Source organism: Amblyraja radiata, chromosome 28 (assembly GCF_010909765.2).
Source record: "Amblyraja radiata isolate CabotCenter1 chromosome 28, sAmbRad1.1.pri, whole genome shotgun sequence".
Lineage (NCBI taxonomy): Eukaryota > Metazoa > Chordata > Chondrichthyes > Rajiformes > Rajidae > Amblyraja > Amblyraja radiata.
This window is the reverse complement of record NC_045983.1, coordinates 34,639,501-34,660,387: the sequence shown is the minus strand read 5'-3', so window position 1 is coordinate 34,660,387 and position 20,887 is coordinate 34,639,501. Positions and strand designations below refer to the sequence as shown.

General features: G+C 46.3%; 1 protein-coding gene and 1 long non-coding RNA gene across 3 annotated transcripts in view; both read right to left on the bottom strand.

Annotated features, from left to right (window-relative positions):
- Positions 1 to 7,805: 7,805 nt before the first annotated feature.
- LOC116989101 lies at positions 7,806 to 10,953 on the bottom strand. The gene is made up of 2 exons (XR_004416127.1): positions 9,925 to 10,953; positions 7,806 to 9,806 (listed from the first exon to the last, which is right to left on the bottom strand). It is a non-coding gene; the product is annotated as an uncharacterized LOC116989101 (long non-coding RNA).
- Positions 10,954 to 11,009: 56 nt separating this feature from the next.
- Positions 11,010 to 20,887, bottom strand: part of ssh2 (slingshot protein phosphatase 2) — a 67,378-nt gene continuing 57,500 nt past the window's right edge. For both annotated transcript variants that reach the window (XM_033046282.1, XM_033046283.1), the window contains exons 13-14: positions 15,551 to 16,391; positions 11,010 to 13,638 (exon numbers count right to left, since the gene is read on the bottom strand). In XM_033046282.1, coding sequence (XP_032902173.1) covers positions 11,551 to 13,638; positions 15,551 to 16,391 — 2,929 coding nt within the window. In that variant the 3' untranslated portion in view covers positions 11,010 to 11,550. The remainder of the gene's footprint in view (positions 13,639 to 15,550; positions 16,392 to 20,887) is intronic.

Below are 20,887 nucleotides of genomic sequence, written 5' to 3'. Positions count from 1 at the left end.
GTGTGTGTGCGCGTGTGTGTGTGTGTGCACGTGTGTGTGCGTGTGTGTGTGTGTGCGTGAGTGTGTGTGTGTGTGCGCGCGTGTGTGTGTGCGTGTGTGTGTGTGTGTGTGCGCGTGTGTGTGTGTGTGCGTGTGTGTGTGTGCACGTGTGTGTGTGTGTGCGTGTGTGTGTGCGCGCGTGTGTAGCTTTGGCAGATCTGCCATCGTCCCGCAATACGTTCTCCTGCGTCACTGCTTTAATTCATCTCATATGACATCGTCTCCAGGCATCATCTGCTACAGGACAACCCATGTCTTCTCTTTTGTGTCTTACGTTCCACCTGCCCCAACCCAACCCAACATTGACGATCCTCTGGCAGACACAGAGTGCTGGAGCAACTCAGCGGGTCAGGCAGCATCTGTGGAGAACATGGATAGGAAGAAGAAGGGTCTGAAGAAGGGTCCTGAACTGAAACGTCACCTATCCATGTTCTCCACAGATGCTGCCTGACCCGCTGAGTTACTCCAGCACTCTGTGTCTATCTTTGGTTTAAACCAGCATAATCAAGGACCAGTCTCACCCCGGTCACTCCCTCTTCTCCCCTCTCCCATCGGGGCAAGAGGTACAGAAGTGTGAAAACGCACACCTCCAGATTCAGGGACAGTTTCTTCCCGGCTGTTATCCGGCTGCTATCCGTGTTCTCCAGAGATGCTGCCTGACCCATTTGGCACAGCCAGAATCACCTGCTTCTAATTCAAGCTGTAATTATCTGCAGTTTTTTGCTCGTCTTATAGCGCTAACTAAATCATGAACAAATTGCCAGAGGAGACAATAACATCAAAGAGTTTATGGAGACACATTTTCAATGTGTTAATGTTCCAGGTAAGATCACAATGCGGTAAAACAAAGCTAATCGTCGGACTGCCACCTCCTGGCAATAAACAGCATTACAATTACATCAGACTTTAGACTTTACACAAAACTGCTGGAGAAACTCAGCGGGTGCAGCAGCATCTATGGAGCGAAGGAAATAGGCAACGTTTCGTCCCGAAACGTTGCCTATTTCCTTCGCTCCATAGATGCTGCTGCACCCGCTGAGTTTCTCCAGCATTTTTGTGTACCTTCGATTTTCCAGCATCTGCAGTTCCTTCTTAAACAAAAGACTTTAGACTTTAACTGGCCCTTTGATAGGAGCAGAATTAAGCCATTTGGACCATTAAGTCTACTCCTACGTTCAATCATGGCTGATCTATCTCTCCCTCCTAGCCCCATTCTCCTGCCTTCTCCCCATAACCCCTGACACCCGTACTAATCAAGAATCTATCCATCTCAGTCATAAAAATATCCACTGACTTGGCCTCCACAGCCTTCTGTGGCAAAGAATTCAACGGATTCACCACCCTCTGACTAACAAAATTCCTTCTCATCTCCTTCTTAAAGGAAAGTTCTTTAATTCTGAGGCTGTGACCTCTAGTCCTAGACTCTCCCACAAGTGGAAACATCCTCTCCACATCCACTCTATCCGGGCCTTTCACTATTCGGTAAGTTTCAATTAGGTCACCTCCTCATCCTTCTAAACTCCAGTGAGTACAGGCCCAGTGCTGATAAACACTCATCATCTGTTAACCTACTCATTCCTGGGATCATTCTTGTAAACCTCCTCTGGACCCTCTCCAGAGCCAGCACATCCTTCCTCAGATATGGTGCCCAAAACGGCTCACAATACTCCAAATGTGGCCTGACCAGTGCCTTATAGAGCCTCAGCATTACATCCGCTTTTGTATACAAGCCCTCTAGGAATAAATGCAAACATTGCATTTGCTTTCTTTACTTCAATTTGCGATTCGACTTGCAAATTATCTTTTTGGGTATAATGCCCAGCCCTCACAAGACCATTTGCACCTCCCGATTTCTGAATTGTCCCCCCATTTAGAAAATAGTCTACGCCTTTATTTCTACTAGCAAAATGCACGCCTCCACACTCCACTTATGACCTTATTTCCACCACCCCTCATCTACTTTCACTTTGAAGAAGGGTTCCGACTCAAAACGTCACCTATTCCTTTTCTCTAGAGATGCTGCCTGACGCGCTGAGTTACTCCAGCACTCTGTGAAACGTCACCTATCCATGTTCTCCAGAGATGCTGCCTGACCCGCTGAGTTACTCCAGCACTCTGTGAAACGTCACCTATCCATGTTCTCCACAGATGCTGCCTGACCCGCTGAGTTACTCCAGCACTCTGTGTCCATCTTCGGTATAAACCAGCATCTGCAATTTGTTCTTACACATCTTTGTATTTTATGTTATGTCATTTGTTGTAGACACAAGGAACTGCAAATGCTGGAATAGAGCAAAAAACAAAGTGCTGGAGTAACTCAGCAGTTACTCAGCAGGTCAGGCAGCATCTGTGGAGAACATGGATAGGTGACGTTTCACAGAGTGCTGGAGTAACTCAGCGGGTCAGGCAGCATCTGTGGAGAACATGGATAGGTGACGTTTCGGGTTAGGACCCTACTTCAGACTGATTGATGCAAGCGTTAGAAAGCTGGATGAAGTGGGACAGGGCGGTACTTTAGCGTTTCGGCTCAGTAGCTGCATTATAGTCCCCCCACAGCTGCCTCTGTGCATCACTAATCACGCTGAGAATGATTGAGAATTGCTGCAAGGGGCGGCACGGTGGCGCAGCGGTAGAGTTGCTGCCTCAGAGCCAGAGACCCAGGTTCGATCCCGAGCACGGGTGCTGTCTGTACGGAGTTTGCACGTTCTCCCCGTGACCTGCTCCAGTTTCCACCCAAAGATGTATAGATTTGTTGGTTAATTGGCTTCGTCCATAGCGTGTGCAGGATAGAGCTAGTATGCGGGAATCGCTGGACGGCGAGGACTCAGTGGGACGAAGGGCCTGTTTCCGCGCTGTATCTCTAACGCCTGAAGATTTTTTTTTGCCACAAAAGTGCTGGATTAACTCAGTGGGTCAGGCAGCATCTATGGTGAACACGGATAGGTGACATCGCCCAGCCATGTTTTCCAGAGATGCCGCCTGTCCCGCTGAGTTACTCCAGAACATTTGTGTCTATCTTCGGTTTAAACCAGCATCTGCAGTTCCTTCCTGCACATCGATGGTTCTTTTGTTTCAGGATTGCAATACGGCTGGTTCACCAATAGAGGGAGTCAGATGGCAAAATGTAAACAAGGCTACACTCCGCTAGAAATCACACATGGATCCATCAGTGAATGTTCTTGGTTCCTTGGTTCCAGAGCCTTGCCGGATTATCCGGCTTTTGCCAGAGGTCACGGCCTCCGTGACGAGTCCAACGGTACCGGATTGTTCCGCCTTGGCCGCCAAGGGGAGGGGCCGAGATACCGGCCCGCAAAATCGGCCTTGGAAGTCGACCATGGGAACGTATCTGCCGGCTCCGGCAAGGTCAGAGTTCAAGCGCCTCGGCCGCAGAGGGCAGAGTCCACCCGCCGATCGGCCGCGGAAATCCCGGTGCGCAGTTATCATGCATGACTTCAATCTACATATAGATTGGGCCAACCAAATAGGTAGTAGTGCTGAGGACAAGAGGTTAGTGTGCAACATTAGAGCACATGGTATTGGGGGAAGGGTATTGACATGGATAGGGAACTGGTTGGCAGACAAGAAGCAAAGAGCAGGAATTAACGGGTCCATTTCAGAATGGCAGGCAGTGACTAGTGCGGTGCCGCAAGGCTCGGTGCTGGGACCGGTTGGAGGCAGGTTCAAGAGGGAGCTAGATAGGGATCTTAAAAATAGCGGAGTCAGGGGATATGGGGAGAAGGCAGGAACGGGGTACTGATTGGGGATGATCAGCCATGATCACATTGAAGGGCCGAATGGCCTACTCCTGCACCTATTGTCTATTGACCCATTGTTTACAATATATATTAACGATTTAGAGGGAATTAAATGTAACATTTCCAAGTTTGCAGATGACACAAAGTTGGGTGGAAATGTGAGCTGTGAGGAGGATGCTATGAGGCTGCAGGGTGACCTGGTCAGGTTGGGTGAGTGGGCAGATGCAGTATAATGTGGATAAATGTGAGGTTATCCACTTTGGTGGCAAGAACAGGAAGGCAGATTATGATCTGAATGGTGTTCAAAAGGGGACTGCAGATGCTGGAATATCGAAGGTACACAAAATTGCTGGAGGAACTCAGCGGGTGCAGCAGCATCTATGGAGCGAAGGAAATAGGCGACGTTTCGGGCCGAAACCCTTAGAAAAGGGAGGTGCAACGAGACCTATGTGTGCTTGTATATCAGTCACTAAAAGTAAGCATGTAGGTACAGCAGGCAGTGAAGAAAGCTAATGACATGCTGGCCTTCATTGCGAGAGGATTTGAGTTTAGAAGCAAGGAGGTTCCACTGCAGTTGCACAGGGCCCTGGTGAGACTGCACCTGGAGTATTGTGTGCAATTTTGGTCTCCTAATTTGAGGAAGGACATTATTGCTATTGAGGGAGTGCAGCGTAGGTTCACCAGGTTAATTCCCGGGATGGCAGGACTGACATATGCTGAAAGAATGGGTCGACTAGGCTTGTATTCACTGGAATTTAGAAGGATGAGAGGACATCTTATAGAAACATATAAAATTCTTAAAGGATTGGACAAGCTAGATGCAAGAAAAACATTCCCGATGTTGGGGAAGTCCAGAACCAGGGGGTCACAGTTTAAAAATAAGGGGTTGGCCATATAGGACTGAGATGAGGAAAACCTTCTTCACGCAGAGTTGTGAATCTGTGGAATTCTCTGCCACAGAAGGCAGTGGAGGCCAATTCACTGGATGTTTTCAAGAGAGTTAGATATAGCTCTTAGGAGTAACGGAATCAAGAGATATGGTGGAAAAGCAGGAACAGGGCACTGATTTTGGATGATCAGCCATGATCATATTGAATGGCGATGCTGGCTCGAAGGGCCGAATGGCCTACTCCTGCACCTATTTTTCTGTTTCGATGAGATCGGCCATCTCACCCGGCCTGGGCACCACATTTCCGGGGGGATTTTAAGTGCGTTCTCGTAATTTTGTCCAGATGAATGGAGGAGCCGGAAAATAGGAGGTAGATGGGATGTGGAGAGGATGATTCCACTCATGGCAGGTACAAAGGAACATGGGAATGCTGGTGCAGAGTTCCCCAAGGGTTAATTTGCACGTGGGAGTGTTAGTAAGGAAGGCAAATACAATCTGAAGAGAACGTTCCTTTAGAAAGGAGATGAGGAGGAATTTCTTTAGTCAGAGGGTGGTGAATCTGTGGAATTCATTGCCACAGAAGGCTGTGGAGGCCAAGTCAATGGATATTTTTAAAGCAGATAGATTAGTACAGGTGTCAGGGGTTATGTGGAGAAGGCAGGAGGATGGGGTTAGGAGGGAGAGATAGATCAGCCATGATTGAATGGTGGAGTAGACTTGATGGGCCGAATATACTAATTCTGCCTTTTACCCCCCCAAGGTAGAGAATTCTAAAGCTAGAGGGCATCAGCTTTAGGTGAGAGGAGAGAGAATTATGTGAAACTTCAGGGGCAAGTTATCAGGCAACTGAACCATCCTACCAACTACTAGAGAGCGGTTCTGAACTATTATCTACCTCATTGGAGACTTTTGGACTAGCAGAGATCGGACTTTACCTTGCACTAAACATGATTCCCTTTATCATGTATCTGTACACGGTGGACGGCTCGATTGTAATCATGGATTGTCTTTCTGCTAACCGGTCAGCACGCAACAAAAGCTTTTCACTGTACCTCAGTACACGTGACAATAAACTAAACTCAACTTATTCCACTTAGCGTGCAGTCGGTATCTGGAACGAGCTGCCAGAGGAAGCTGTAGAAGCGGATATAATTATGACTTTTCCAAAGATATTCAGGCTGATATTTGGATAGGAAGGTTTTAGAGGGCTACGGGCAAATGGAGCCAGCCAAGAATGACAATTTGGTTGATATGGACAAGGTGGGCCCAAGGGCGTGTTTCATGTTTACAGCATTATAACTGATGCAGAGGTGTGAAAGCATGCACAAGGTGGGCTGAATGGCCTGTTTCCGTGCTGCTCAGCTCTGCAAGTCTATAATTCTGCAAGTGTAGAAAAGTGTCGGAGTGTCGAGCAGTGTTGAACCACTATCTATATCATTGGTGACCCTCGAACTATCCTTGATTAGACATTGCTGGTTTAACCATTATTCCCTTATTATGTACCTGGACCTGGATCTGGATGTAATACGCTGGACAGCTCTAGGTAGAGCATCACTCAGCACTATGATGGTGTCGAATGTGCTAGTCGAAATGGAGTTGCATCTTTGTATGTGTTGATGTTTTGGAGATCCCTGATGCTGGCTGGTAGGGTATTCCAATCCCTTGTTTAAGAAGGAACTGCAGATGCTGGAAAATCGAAGGGTAGACAAAAGTGCTGGAGAAACTCAGCGGGTGCAGTAACATCTATGGAGCGAAGGAAATCTATGGAGCAAAGGAAATAGGCAACGTTTCGGGCCGAAACCCCTTGGGTTTCGGCCCGAAACGTTGCCTATTTCCTCCGCTCCATAGATGCTGCCGCACCCGCTGAGTTCCTCCAGCACTTTTGTCTACCCTTGCTGTCTTGAAGAAAAACGAGTTATCTATCTATACACTGTAAATGGATCGATTGTAATCATGTATTGTCTTTCCACTGACTGGTTAGCACGCAACAGAAGCTTTTAATTGTTCTTTGGGACACGTGACAATAAACTAACTGAACTGGAATTAAAAAAGAGCCTGAAGTGTAACATTAACAAAGCATAATGACATCTTGCGGATGACACTAAGCTGGGGGGCAGTGTTAGCTGTGAGGAGGATGCTAGGAGGCTGCAAGGTGACTTGGATAGGCTGGGTGAGTGGCAAATACATGGCAGATGCAGTGTAATGTGGATAAACGTGAGGTTATCCACTTTGGTGGCAAAAACAGGAAAGTAGACTATTATCTAAATGGTGGCCGATTAGGAAAAGGGGAGATGCAACGAGACCTGGGTGTCATGGTACACCAGTCATTGAAAGTAGGCATGCAGGTGCAGCAGGCAGTGAAAAAAGCGAATGATATGTTAGCATTCATAGCAAAAGGATTTGAGTATAGGAGCAAGGAGGTTCTACTGCAGTTGGTGAGACCACACCTGGAGTATTGTGTACAGTTTTGGTCCAAATCTGAGGAAATACATTCTTGCCATAGAGGGAGTGCAGAGAAGGTTCACCAGACTGATTCCTGGGATGTCAGGCCTTTCATATGGAAAGACTGGATAGACTCGGCTTGTACTCGCTAGAATTTAGAAGATTGAGGGGGGATCTTATAGAAACTTACAAAATTCTTAAGAGGTTGGACAGGCTAGATGCAGGAAGATTGTTCCCGATGTTGGGGAAGTCCAGGACAAGGGGTCACAGTTTAAGGATAAAAGGTAAATCCTTTAGGACCGAGATGAGAAAAACATTTTTCACACAGAGAGTGGTAAATCTCTGGAACTCTCTGCCACAGAAGGTAGTTGAGGCCAGTTCATTGGCTATATTTAACAGGGAGTTAGATGTGGCCCTTGTGGCTAAAGGGATCAAGGGGGTATGGAGAGAAGGCAGGTACAGGATACTGAGTTGGATGATCAGCCATGATCATATTGAATGGCGGTGCAGGCTTGAAGGGCCGAATGGCCTACTCCTGCACCTATTTTCTATGTTTCTATTAAATATGATTATTACCAAAGTGTTAAATCTTCCTGTTTTATACATGAATTGAACGGCCGTATAGTGCTTCCATTTGCAATTTTACATCTCTAACTATCCATGTATTCCAAAAAATAACATTCTCCAAAATAAAAATTTATTAATTTTGTAACAAGAACATTGTACTTAATACAACAGTGCATTACTTCACATTAAGCAACTGAGCACACTCGCAATAAAAATCCATTTGTACAGCGGGGTTCGCCATCATGAGAAACAGCATCCAGTAACAGTCTAACATGAAGAGTGGGCCCCAGGGCCACACACTGCCCCTGGCCAGGTGGACTGATCAAACTTCATGTGAGAACTCACCCAATTGGGAACCAAACAGTGTTAGCGACAGAGGCTGTGGAATAAAACCCCAACGTCACCCGTCGCTAACAGTGTGGTGTAATCCTAATTCATCAGAAGGCACTGTCTTGTCTTGTGCCATATGTCCTTTACTGTGAATGTCACATTTATATGGTACGGTGGCAATATATAAGGCTAATGAAAACGTACCACCCGATTTAAAAAAACGGTGGTACTCGTTACCGTCTTACAAAAACTATTAAGAATGAAGCTTCTCCCGCACCCTCACCCGCAACCCCCCCCCCCCCCCCCCCATATGACACATGCAGTCACGTAATGTACATTGGTTTTAAAAAAGGTGTAAAAATCAGTTTGACAGTTACAAACCAATGAATGAAAAGCGAATGCCAAGGCAGGAGCACACTGGCTGCATCTACAAATTCAGAAAATGTACAGCTCAAATATTCACAATGTAAACAATAATGATCCCAGTTATAAAAGACTTACATAGAATCACTTTGTACAAAAATGCCCTTTGAAAGTTGTTAACAGCAGTGGCTTCAAAAGTAACTTTGCAACAGCAGAGGTCCAGAGACTGGTGACATCTATGTTTAAACTGAACAATGGTTTCCCACCTAGCCCGTCGTCAGCTACACTATTTCACATGTTCCAGGCAAGATACACAAGGTCATCAACTCTCCCTTTATTTACAATGGAAATGAACAGTGGGCAATGCAATATTACTACAGGGACAGGGAGATTTTACATACAAAGCTTATCGTGAACATCCCAGCTACGTTCTTGAAAGTTACGACTGAACTAGGACGTACAGGAATTCAAACGTTACAGCCCAATCCTGAACAATTTACAATAGGGGCGGTCATTAAATGAAAAGTGGTCAATGCAGTATTGCTACAGGCATGGGCAGATGGTGATTTTATTAAAAATCTTATCGTATACATTGAGGCTATGTTTTTGAAGGTTACGACTGAATTAAGGCCTACAGGAATTCCAACGTAACGGCCCAATCCTGAACATCCCAGCTATTTTTTTTTTAGTTACATTTAAATGATTCCCATTCCTAACTGCAGGGATTGTGAAGTGAAACAGACCAGCAGCCTAGTTGTGTAAATGTAGCACAGTCGGGTGTGAATACTGTTACAAGGCTCAGCATGTTACAACAGCAGCGATAGACACAGAAAGCTGGAGTAACAAAGTGGGACAGGTAGCATCTCTCATCACTCCTCCTCTCCAGAGATGCTGCCTGACCCGCTGTTACTCCAGTGTTTTGTGTCTATCTTCAGTTTTAACCAGCATCTGCCGTTCCTTCGTACACATTAAAGCAGCAGAGGACTGGGGCAGGGAAAATAAGGGATGCAGGAATCCACACTCGCACTACAGAGACACAGGGAGTGATGAGAGCACTATAAACCTGCCCTATACAGTGGGAAGAGATTGAACCCAGCGCTGTTCCTCCAAGAAAGTTGCAGTAGTGTTTCTAGACATGGGAAGTTGGACGGGGAGAATCTTTTTGCATGTTTAAGAAATGTATGAATTGCCCATTTGCCCAAATACAATTTCACGGGACTAGACAAGAGCACTAGTTATAATAGGAATGTGAAATTCTACTTTATAATTTAGAATATGACTATAGCAAATACATTCATAATTAATGTTCCAAATCTTGTTTTAGACTTTTCCATTTTCCCCCATAATAATAATTTCTCAAGATGATTACCATTTGCTGAATCTTATAACAACATTTCTGCTTGGCCAGTGCCAGTAGTCTACTGTCCAATTTGTTAAAAAGATGCTTATTTCCAGGTAACCCAGACCACATTCCTAACAGCAACAGATGTCCGGTGTAGTTTGGGCGTCACCGTTTTAAAACCAGGCGTTTGTTCTCACACACACACAGCACAAAAATCCTTGCAGATATTCAAAGAACTGTGCACTCTGGATATGGCAGAGAACGTCCACGAGTTACGGTGAGAAAATAATTACAAGAATATTACTGACATCTTCAGCTTGTTGGCCACAAGTTTCCAGTACAACCTGGAGTTTGGGCATCACCGATATTATTCTTCACGGCATGGAGGTGTGCAGATACAAGGAAGGCGGGCGATCCCGACAACCCGCCAGATTGAAATAGATAGCAGATTGCAATTAATTCCAGTTTCATGTAATCATTTAATCCGGATCAAAGTGTGCTCTCAAGCAAGAAAAGGGTGGGGGGGTGGGAGGGGAGAGAAGAGGGGAAATCACCTGTTGAATTTTATTAGGCTGGAACAAAGATAATTCCAGTTAAATTAAATAATTTAGTCTTTATCAAATTGTTCTTTCAAGCCAGAAGTGGGAGGGATCAGGAAAGAGGGGAAAGTTGTTTTATTAAACAGGAACAGATGTCTTTTAACAAAAATGCAAAAAAAAGAAATCCAAATCAGCAATTTATAAAATGAATGAAAAGGGAGCATCTTTGAAGGATATAGCACTTTTGAAAAGTGACTCCATTATGGTTCAGGTGCATTTACGTCTGTCTGCAAACCAGACAGGATACACAGAGTAATAAAGAGCAGATACCAGTTGCAAGGAGGACTCCTCCAGTCACTGATATGGAGGGGCTGAGGAATCGCTCAGTGCAGAGTTCAAGTAATAATTCACATTCACCCTGAAAGCAGACCATCTTAAAGGGAAAATACAAACTGACAAAAAATATGTAAACCAATTTCACTCTGAACATTTTCAGCACGTTGCGTAGGTTAAAATGATGCATCCAACAGTGTGTGTGAAAGCCAGCCAGCAGGGAATAGATCGGTAATGGAGGTGACCTTGCGCAATGTGTGTGTGTGTGTGTCGTGTGTGTGTATGCGCGCGTGTGTGCGCGCGCGTGTGTGTGTGTGTGTGGCGTGCGTGTGTGTCGTGCGTGCATGTGTGCGTGGCGTGCATATGTATGTGTGTGTGTGGCGTGCGTGCATGTGTGTGTGGCGTGCGTGCGTGTGTGTGTGGCGTGCGTGTGTGGCGTGCGTGTGTGTGTGGCGTGCGTGCATGTGTGTGTGGCGTACGTGCATGTGTGTGCGTGTGTGTATGTGGCGTGCGTGCGCTGTTGCCTTCCATCGTTCCCTGCACGACAAGCGAGAGAATGGCATGGGCCGAAGGATCAGCTGCACTCATGTTTTCCTTCTGACGGGCATCAGGGAATTCAGTCCAAACACATTATGAACGGTAAGCAATGCAAAAGTTACAAAAGTGACGTTAAGTTTGTACAATATGAAATGTATCACAAAGAGCAGCGTTTCCCTGATTTCGATTTAGAGGGGGTTTGTAAATCGCAAACTTGATCTGTGTTGGTTGGTGTGCTCTTTAAAAATGGGATTAAACAGGACAATTTCAAATCAAAACCAACTACAGAAAGCCCAAAGTTCACATGCAGTCGTCACAAAATAAAACACGCATTTCACATATAGAAAACAAATTGTAAAGTGCATGTTCCTTCTGAATAAACCCATCTGCCTCTTGTCCAGAAACCGACAAGAGTTACATGGTGTTATACAGAGGACTTGCAGTCCACTTCCTCCCACCGGCTGATTTGATTTGCTTTAACGGATGATTTCTGTGATGGTTGTGATGAGGCTTTGAAGGTGTCAATGATGTGAGACAAGGTGCGTCTGTGTCAGAAGGCTCTAGCTGGGAAAGGTTGGGCCTTGCCCTCACTAAACCATGAGGGGCAGGCTCGCTGTCTTTGGCATGTTGTATTGGAGGATTCTCCGCAGCTTTGCTCTCAGATCTTTCACCTTGCTCCGTCTGCCCCACGTCGTGGAGGACGGAGAGGGAAACACATTTCTTTTTGTTGGGCTCCTCTTCCCCAGCGCACCCCGTTCTCAACTCCCCTGTCCTTCCCACAGTCCATGCTGGGTCTTGCCCGCAATCACAAAGTGCTTGGAGTGCCGTGGTCGAATCCATGGTCTTGCATAACTCATCCGTGGAGAGTTCGAGGCAACCCAGCTTGGCGATCGATGCTGACCGCTTCATCTGAGACGGTGTCGTGAGACCAGCTCGTCTTATCTTTGCTCCAATCTCCTCCGCCTGCTGGCTCCCACACGCCAGGGGACCATTCAGGTGGTTTAGAGTGTAATTGCTGGAGCGGTGCGGAAGATTGTGATCAAGGTACGAGAAACTTAGCATCTTCTGCAGCTCTCGGACACTCTCGTCAAACCTGCTGAAGCTCCGTTCTAAATCGTCAGGGGTGAGTACTGTGCAGCCGACATCTGTGCTTTGTAAACGTGCCATTCCTTGGCTGACATCTTGAAGCTCCAAATGGCAAGTTTCCTCATCAGGGATTTCTGCGTCGGTATCCGTACTTGACATGGTGACACCTCCCAGGTGGAGGACTGGGGTTGGGCATCCATCTACTGGCAAGTGGGCACTGTGATGGTCAAATGCAGCAACCTCACATTCTGATGGGACGTTGGTTATCTCACCCAAAGGACTAGCAATCGGCAAGGTCATGGCTTCAGTTTCTGCACTGTCTTGTGGGGCTAAACCTGCAGGATCCAATAATGGCCAAAGATGCGGCAGTGGCTGAGCATCGGTGGAAGGAACCTCTACCATCTGTAGATCGTCGGGAGACTTGCTGGTATCTTCATTTTCCTTGGCTGGAGATTCATCTTCAGTGATAGAAAGTATGGCAAGGTCACTTTCTGTTGCTGGAGATTCACGCTTCATCTTTTCATCTCTCTTATCATCCATGCCTACTTGCGGAGTTGCTGATTTAAATATATGGGTATACTCAATGATCTCAATTTTCTTCGGAAGCTGGGTGTATGAATCAAAACCCTCTAAAGTTTCAATAGCATGGACCACCCTGTGTTCCACAGCACTCACAGAGCCAGGCGCAGTTTGCAATTGGTCTACTTTGGGTTGCAGTGGGAGCCTGGTCACATTCGACAGCATCTCCGGGGCTGGTTCTGGATTCAGGAGCTCATTGCATCCGAGTGGCAAATGTTGGTCTTTAGTGATACTTCCTTGTTCTCCATCCGGCAACAAGCAGTCTTCAGGAGAGACCTCGCCGCTCTTGCTTGTCACCGCAGCGTCACCAGCCGCGTCCCCGTCGGCACGAGAAGGTTTGCGCGTGGGCAACGCTGTGGCCGCACACGACTGATGTTCGTGCTCTTGCTTCAGTCGCTCCTCAAACTCCATGGTCGCACGTCTCACTGACCCAGGGCACCATTTAGCAACCTGCTGGCGGCCCAAGAGCTCATCCTGCCCAGACTTCTCCAAAGCCGCCCCCTGGCAATCATCACAGCTCTTGAGAGGTACGTTTACCCAAAGACAGCCATTTTGCTTGACCTCACCATCATCAACTAAAGACTTGCTTGCACCAATTTCGTTTGCAGCAATGCCGTTTTCAGAAGGCCAGCGGAAATCTGCAGATAGTTCATGAACGGTATTCCTCTTTGGCATTTGGCTCTGGACACTGGTTACATTCTCTGCCTTTGTCTGCAACACACCAGTATTCTGGTTGGACTCTATCCCCGTCACTATTTCTTTCACAGAAATGACATTTAAAGACTGGGACCTGGTTAAGGAAGACTTCTTGCTGAAAGATAAGGATGCCAGATTTTCCTGCAGAAAGACAAGATAATTGGATTCTTAAAACATCAATATTATCTTCTGCCAGTGTGACAATCAGGATTAATTTCTATAAATTAACTTTTATAAAAATCTATAAAAAGTTAATGAAAGTCAATTAAACAACGCAAACACCTTAATTTGAATACCTCCTACTTTCTACATCATTAACAGTAAAAATCTCATCACACTAAAGAAAACGCAGGGAGTTTCTTAAGTGTTTAAGAAGGAACTGCAGATGCTGGAAAATCGAAGGTAGACAAAAGTGCTGGAGAAACTCAGCGGGTGCAGCAGCATCTATGGAGCGAAGGAAATAGGCAACTTTTCGGGTCGAAACCCAAGGGGTTTCGGCCCGAAAAGTTGCCTATTTCCTTCGCTCCATAGATGCTGCTGCACCCGCTGAGTTTCTCAAGCACTGTTGTCTACCTAGGAGTTTCTTAAGCATGTTTCTACATTGGAGACACAAGGAACTGCAGGTGTCAGAATCTGGCACAAAATACAACATGCTGGAGGAATTCAGTGGGGCATCTGAGGAAGGAATGGACAGGTGAGGTTTTGGGTCAGGACCCTTCTTCAGTCTGGGTGGAGATAATGACAAAGGTCGTAACTCCACGTATCTCCCAATCACCCCTCCGCTCACCTATATCCACCGATCACTTGCCCCGCTCCCAGTTTTCTCCCCCCTACTCCAATCTGACAGAAGAAGGGTCCAGATCCAATCCATCTTCTATTCATTCCCTTAAGCCCTCAGGCCCGGAGGGACCGTATTCAGTGTGCTCTACATGTGTACAGCTGGCAGATAAGATGTTTTAGGATTGGAATTCATCCCACAATTATGAGATTCTGTTCTAGGAGCTGAATGGCAAAACTCCAACATCAATGTATCAGGCGCTGATCGATTGAAAGCTGCAGCATGGAAAGATGCCATTCGGCCCGCCGAGTCCACGCCGACAACCTGTTCAAATTAGTTCTATGTTATCCCACTTTCTCATCCACTCCCTGCAGCACACAAGGGCAATTTACAGAGCGACAATTAAACTATAAACCCACGCGTCTTTGGGATGTGGGAGGAAACCGGAGCACCTGGTGGAAATCCAGGCGGTTATAGGGAGAACATGCAAACTCCACATAGACAGCACCCAAGGTCAGGATTGAACCCGGGTCTCTGGTGCTGTGAGGCAGCAATTCTACCCGCCGGAAACAGAATAGGAAAGATGACAAATGTTAATGGACACGAGCTTAATTTGAACAAACATTGTATTTGTTCAAGGACAAATGTAGCTCATTGCAATTAAATAAATATTTTAGATTATCTTTGCTTACTTCATCTGTGGTTAATTGTAATAGTTTTTATCCACAAACAAAAAAGATACAAGCAACAGCAGATGCTGGTTTACAAAATAAGACACAGAGTGCTGGAGTAACTCAGTGGGTTCAGCAGCAGGTGTGGACAACAAGGACAGGTGACGTTTCTCCTGAAGAAGGGTTCTGCTGTGATACGTCACCTGTCCATGTTCTCCACAGATGCTGGCTGACCAACTGAGTTACTCCAGCACTCTGTGAAACGTCACCTGTCCATGTTCTCCACAGATGCTGCCTGACCCACTGAGTTATGGTGCAGCAGCATCTATGGAGCTAAGGAAATAGGCAACGTTTTGGGCCGAAACCCTTCTGGAAATAGGCAACGTTTCGGGCCGAAACCCTTCTGGGTTTCGGCCCGAAACGTTACCTATTTCCTTAGCTCCATAGATGCTGCTGCACCCACTGAGTTACTCCAGCACTCTGTGAAACGTCACCTATCCATGTTCTCCACAGATGCTGGCTGACCCACTGAGTTACTCCAGCACTCTGTGTTTTGTTTGTATACTGGCATGTGTAGTTGCTTGTGTCACCATGTGAGCTTTACCTCAGTAGGTTTCCCATCGCTGTGTCGTGCGTGGGGAAGGCTGTCCATGGACACTGGGCCCAGACCATTCTCAAGGTGCTGCTCTTTGTGCAGGGTGTCTGGGGCAGCCGCTCTCACGGCACATGGCTTGCATCCTCCGGGTTCGTCAGTTTTCACGTGCGACTGGACTCGCACCCCACTCTCCTGTGAAAGCTCAATGAATTTTTCTCTGGCACTGAAGAAGTCAATTCGATCGGCGTTGCCGCTACAGATTGCTGCATCCCCGCTGGGTGCGGAGTCGGGAAGGGGGAACTCTGGGGAAGCTGTGTGATCTTGCACTGGGGCAGCAGCTTCAGGTAATGGCGATGAAATGCAGTTGGAGCTTAAACTATCTTCTCCTTTTAATTCACTACCCAAGGCGGCCAATATCACGGGCTGCTCAGTTGAAGACGTTAGTTCCTGTTGCGGTGAAGCTGGCTTGTCAGAGTGACAGTTTTGAAGAGGAATTATATCAGATGTGCAACTGACATCATTAGTGGTACTGCTAGAAGCAGCCGCCATTGGCATGGGTGCGGAAGACACTCGGTTCTGCAGGGGATCTGCGTTACAGTCTGTAGGCTTTTCATGTTTTGCATTAATACGGAAATTGAATTCTCTCATTTCCTCATTAACTCTGGGTGAGACTACACTAGGGGCATTCAGAAATTGGTGGTCATATAAATGTTCTGCAAGTGGGTCAGTTGACATCTCTGTAGTTGAAGTGCTGTCCCTCCTGTTCAAGTTGACGGTGGATTTATTGATGCGGTGGTCAGAGAGGTCGCTGTCAGAATGGGAGCGCCAAAGCTTATTGTGCCTCTGTTTGCTACATTCATGGAGAACAAAAAGTTCAAAGTTAAAACACCGTCACACAACGATATCCCACATAGTGCAGAACGCGGTTATACATCACATGGAAATAAAGTGATCGTTCAGGAATCTGTTTCCCTGAAAACCCTGTCCAATGCAACAGACAAACAGAAGCTTTTGAACTTTTCAATATTTGAAGAATTCCACCAACAGTACTCCTCTTGTTGTGCTCTGGATTGTACACATTCTTCAAGGGCTTGTTGCTACAATTTTATAACCTAGAGCCAGACAATAATTCAATTCATCTCAAATTAACATGGAGACAGGAAAAAATTGTTTCAATTTGACACTAAATATCTCATCAAATCAGTCCGTAAAAACAAAATTACTATAAAATTACAAAAAGCAATATCTCTTGATGCAATATTAAATTTACAGAAGCACTAAAACTCTTTTGCCTATTGCTCCCCACCATACATTCTCAAAGCAATTAAGGAAATATGGGCCAGTTCTCTGGCCGTTAGCAGAAAGAGGAGGGTGAAGACAAGATAGCAATCTTAGTTCATTAAAACGTAATACCATACATTTCTGTAAAAGTGAATTAGAACTCGTTAATTTTCATAAAAAGTGGAAATCAACAATTAAATCAGCAGGATAGGTCAAAAACATTCCTCATCAGGAGGTTGCAATCCGTCCACTAAAACGTTTTAATTGGCCCTCTTATAGAATACCAGTTGATGCAAAGAAATTAAAGCATTCAAATCATTCACTTAAGGCTGTATCTCCAGATAGAAGTGTGTAGATAGGTTATATTGGACCTAAAGAGTGCTTTTGAACAGAACACGACAGACTTATAGTTTAGAGATACATCGCAGGAACAGGCCCTTTGGTTCACTGAGTCCGTGCCGACCAGCGATCCCCATGCACCAACACTGTCCTACACACACCAGGGACAATTTACAATTATACCAAGCCAATCACCCTACAAACCTGCACGTCTTTGGAGTGTGGGAGGAAACTGGAGAAAGCCCACACGGCCACAGGGAGAACGTACAAACTCCATGCTGGCAGCACCCGTAGTCAGGATCAAACCCGGGTCTCTGGTGCTGTGAGGCAGCAATTCCATAACTGCGCCACCGTGCCAACCCCTACAACATTGACTCATGAGGATCCTGCTAACTGCAATATTGAAAACTACTACCTTTCAATAAATCATTATTCAGTAATTAATTCCAGTTACAAAGTAAAGAGGTCTGAATATTTATAAGATGTGGCAAGGCTAGGTTGCAGAAAACTGTAGCAGTTTATTGATTTTGGGAGCAGAGGAGGCAAATGGTTCTTCTTCTCCCCCCTGACTTCAAGAGTACTGAGAGAGGCAGGTGAGGTTGGCTCCCTGGAAAAGAGCTGGCACTAAACTTTAATGCTGGCATCAACACTGCCCGATGAGGTTCCTCTGATGTACACACATCTGCAGCCATTTTCCCTTTTCACACTACCTCCAACATTGGAGCAACATAGAAACAAGGAATGACAGATGCCGATTAATACACAAAAGGACACGAGCAGCTGGAGTAACTCAGCGGGTCAGGCAGCATCTGTGAAGAACATGAATGGGTGATGTTACGGGTCGACACCCTTGAAGGGTCCTGACCTGATCCATCACCTATCTATGTTCTCCAGACCTGACCTGCTGTGTTACTCCAGCACTCTGTGTCCTTACACCATTTTCCTAGTTATATCAAATGTAATAAAAAGGAACTGCAGATGTTGGTTTACACCGTAGATACAAAATGCTGCAGTAACTCAGCATGTCAAGCAGCAAGTGTTCAAGTTCGAGTGAGTTTATTGTCATGTGTCCCTGTATAGGACAATGAAATTCTTGCTTTGCTTAAGCACACAGAAAATAGTAGGCATTTACTACAAAACAGATAAATGTGTCCATATACCATGATATAAATATATACACACATGAATAAATAAACTGATAGTGCAAATAACAGAAAGTGGTTGGTAATAATCAGAGTTTTGTCCGAGCCAGGTTTAATAGCCTGATGGCTGAGGGGAAGTAACTATTCCTGAACCTGGTTGTTGCAGTCTTCAGGCTCCTGTACCTTCTACCTGAAGGTAGCAGGGAGATGAGTGTGTGGCCAGGATGGTGTGGGTCTTTGATGATACTGCCAGCCTTTTTGAGGCAGCGACTGCGATAAATCCCCTCAATGGAAGGAAGGTCAGAGCCGATGATGGACTGGGCAGTGTTTACTACTTTTTGTAGTCTTTTCCTCTCCAGGGCGCTCAAATTGCCGAACCAAGCCACGATGCAACCGGTCAGCATGCTCTCGACTGTGCACCTGTAGAAGTTAGAGAGAGTCTTCCTTGACAATCCGACTCTCCGTAATCTTCTCAGAAAGTAGAGGCGCTGATGTGCTTTTTTGATGATTGCATTAGTGTTCTCGGACCAGGAAAGATCTTCAGAGATGTGCACGCCCAGGAATTTGAAGCTCTTGACCCTTTCAACCATCGACCCGTTGATATAAATGGGGCTGTGGGTCCCCCTCCTACTCCTTCCAAAGTCCACAATCAGTTCCTTGGTTTTGCTGGTGTTGAGGGCCAGGTTATTGCGCTGGCACCATATGGACAGTTGCTCGATCTCTCTTCTGTACTCTGACTCATCCCCATCAGTGATACGCCCCACAATAGTGGTGTCGTCAGCGAACTTGATGATGGAGTTCGCACTGTGGTTCGCTACGCAGTCATGGGTATAGAGTGAGTACAGCAGGGGGCTGAGCACGCAGCCTTGAGGTGCTCCCGTGCTGATTGTTATTGAGGCTGACACATTTCCACCAATACGAACAGACTGTGGTCTGTGGACGAGGAAGTCAAGGATCCAGTTGCAGAGGGATGCGCAGAGACCCAGTTCTGCGAGTTTGGTAACCAATTTGGAGGGGATGATTGTGTTAAATGCCGAGCTGTAATCAATGAATAACAGCCTGACATATGAGTTTTTGTTGTCCAAGTGGTCCAGTGCGGAGTGGAGGGCCAGCGAGATCGCATCCACCGTTGATCTGTTGTGGCGGTACGCGAACTGCAGTGGATCCAGGTTTTTGTCGATGTAGGAGTTGATTTGCTCCATGATCAACCTCTCAAAGCACTTCATCACCACCGGCGTTAGTGCCACTGGTCGATAGTCATTGAGGCATGTCACCTTACTCTTCTTGGGCACCGGTATAATTGATGCCCTTTTAAAGCAGGTGGGGACCTCAGACCTCAGAAGTGAGAGGTTGAAAATGTCCGTAAAAACTCCCGCCAGTTGGTCCGCACAGGTTTTTAGAACACGACCGGGTATACCATCAGGACCAGGTGCTTTTCGGGGGTTCACCCCCCTGAAGGATTTCCTGACATCGGCCTCTGTGACTGAGACTGAAATGCCATCGCAGCGAATGGGGGATCGGGGAGGCACATCAGTATTTTCCCTGTCAAAGCGTGCGTAAAACGCATTGAGCTCGTCAGGGAGTGATGTTACACCGGCATTCGAGCTGCCTCCTGGTTTTGCCTTGTAGGAGGTGATTGCATTCAGACCCTGCCACAGCTGCCGAACATCTGTCTCGTCCTCCAGTTTGGAGCAGAAGTCCCTTTTGGCCTTTTTGATGGCCTTACCAAGGTCGTATCTGGTCTTCATGTAGGCCACTGTATCATCGGAGGTGAATGCCCTGTGTCTGGACTTCAGGAGAGTGCGGATCTCAAAGTTCATCCAAGGTTTCTGATTGGGAAACACTCGGAAGGTTTTTGTAGGGATGCAGTCCTCCACACATTTCTTTATGAAGTCTGTAACGACTGTGGCATATTCGTTCAAGTCCGTTGCCGAGTCCTTGAACATTGCCCAGTCTACAGACTCCAAACAGTCCTGGAGTTGTTCTTCTGCCCCCCCCGACCAGCTCTGTGCTGTCCTCACTTCTGGGGGAGCACCTCTGGAGAACATGGATTTTGATCTAGAGAATATGGATTGGGAGAACATCCTATTTCTCCGGATATGCTGCCTGACCCGCTGAGTTACTCCAGCGTTTTGTGTTTATCTTTTCCTATTTGTTTTTGAAGAAGAGACAATTTGATATTGTCTATTTTGAGCGGATGATATCACAAATTTCCTGGTCTCAAACCTCGTGATGCATGCACCTCAGCAACAGTGGTGCTGTAGAAGAGGACAAATATACACAAGGACAAGCAGAAGCACGGGCACATGGTAACCAGCAGCCTGATATCACGTTCCACCTCAGTCACACTGCATTACAAACAGTTCTGAGTGAGCAGAAGGGGACGTTATTTTCTCAATATCTCCAGAGTTACACAATGCAGCAGAATATAAACCTGTGCAACATTACATGGCAGATGTGATGATCACAATTCAGTGAATGACTGAAAATTGCAGATTGTTTAAGAAGGAACTGCAGATGCTGGAAAATCGAAGGTAGACAAAAATGCTGGAGAAACTCAGCAGGTGAGGTAGCATCTATGGAG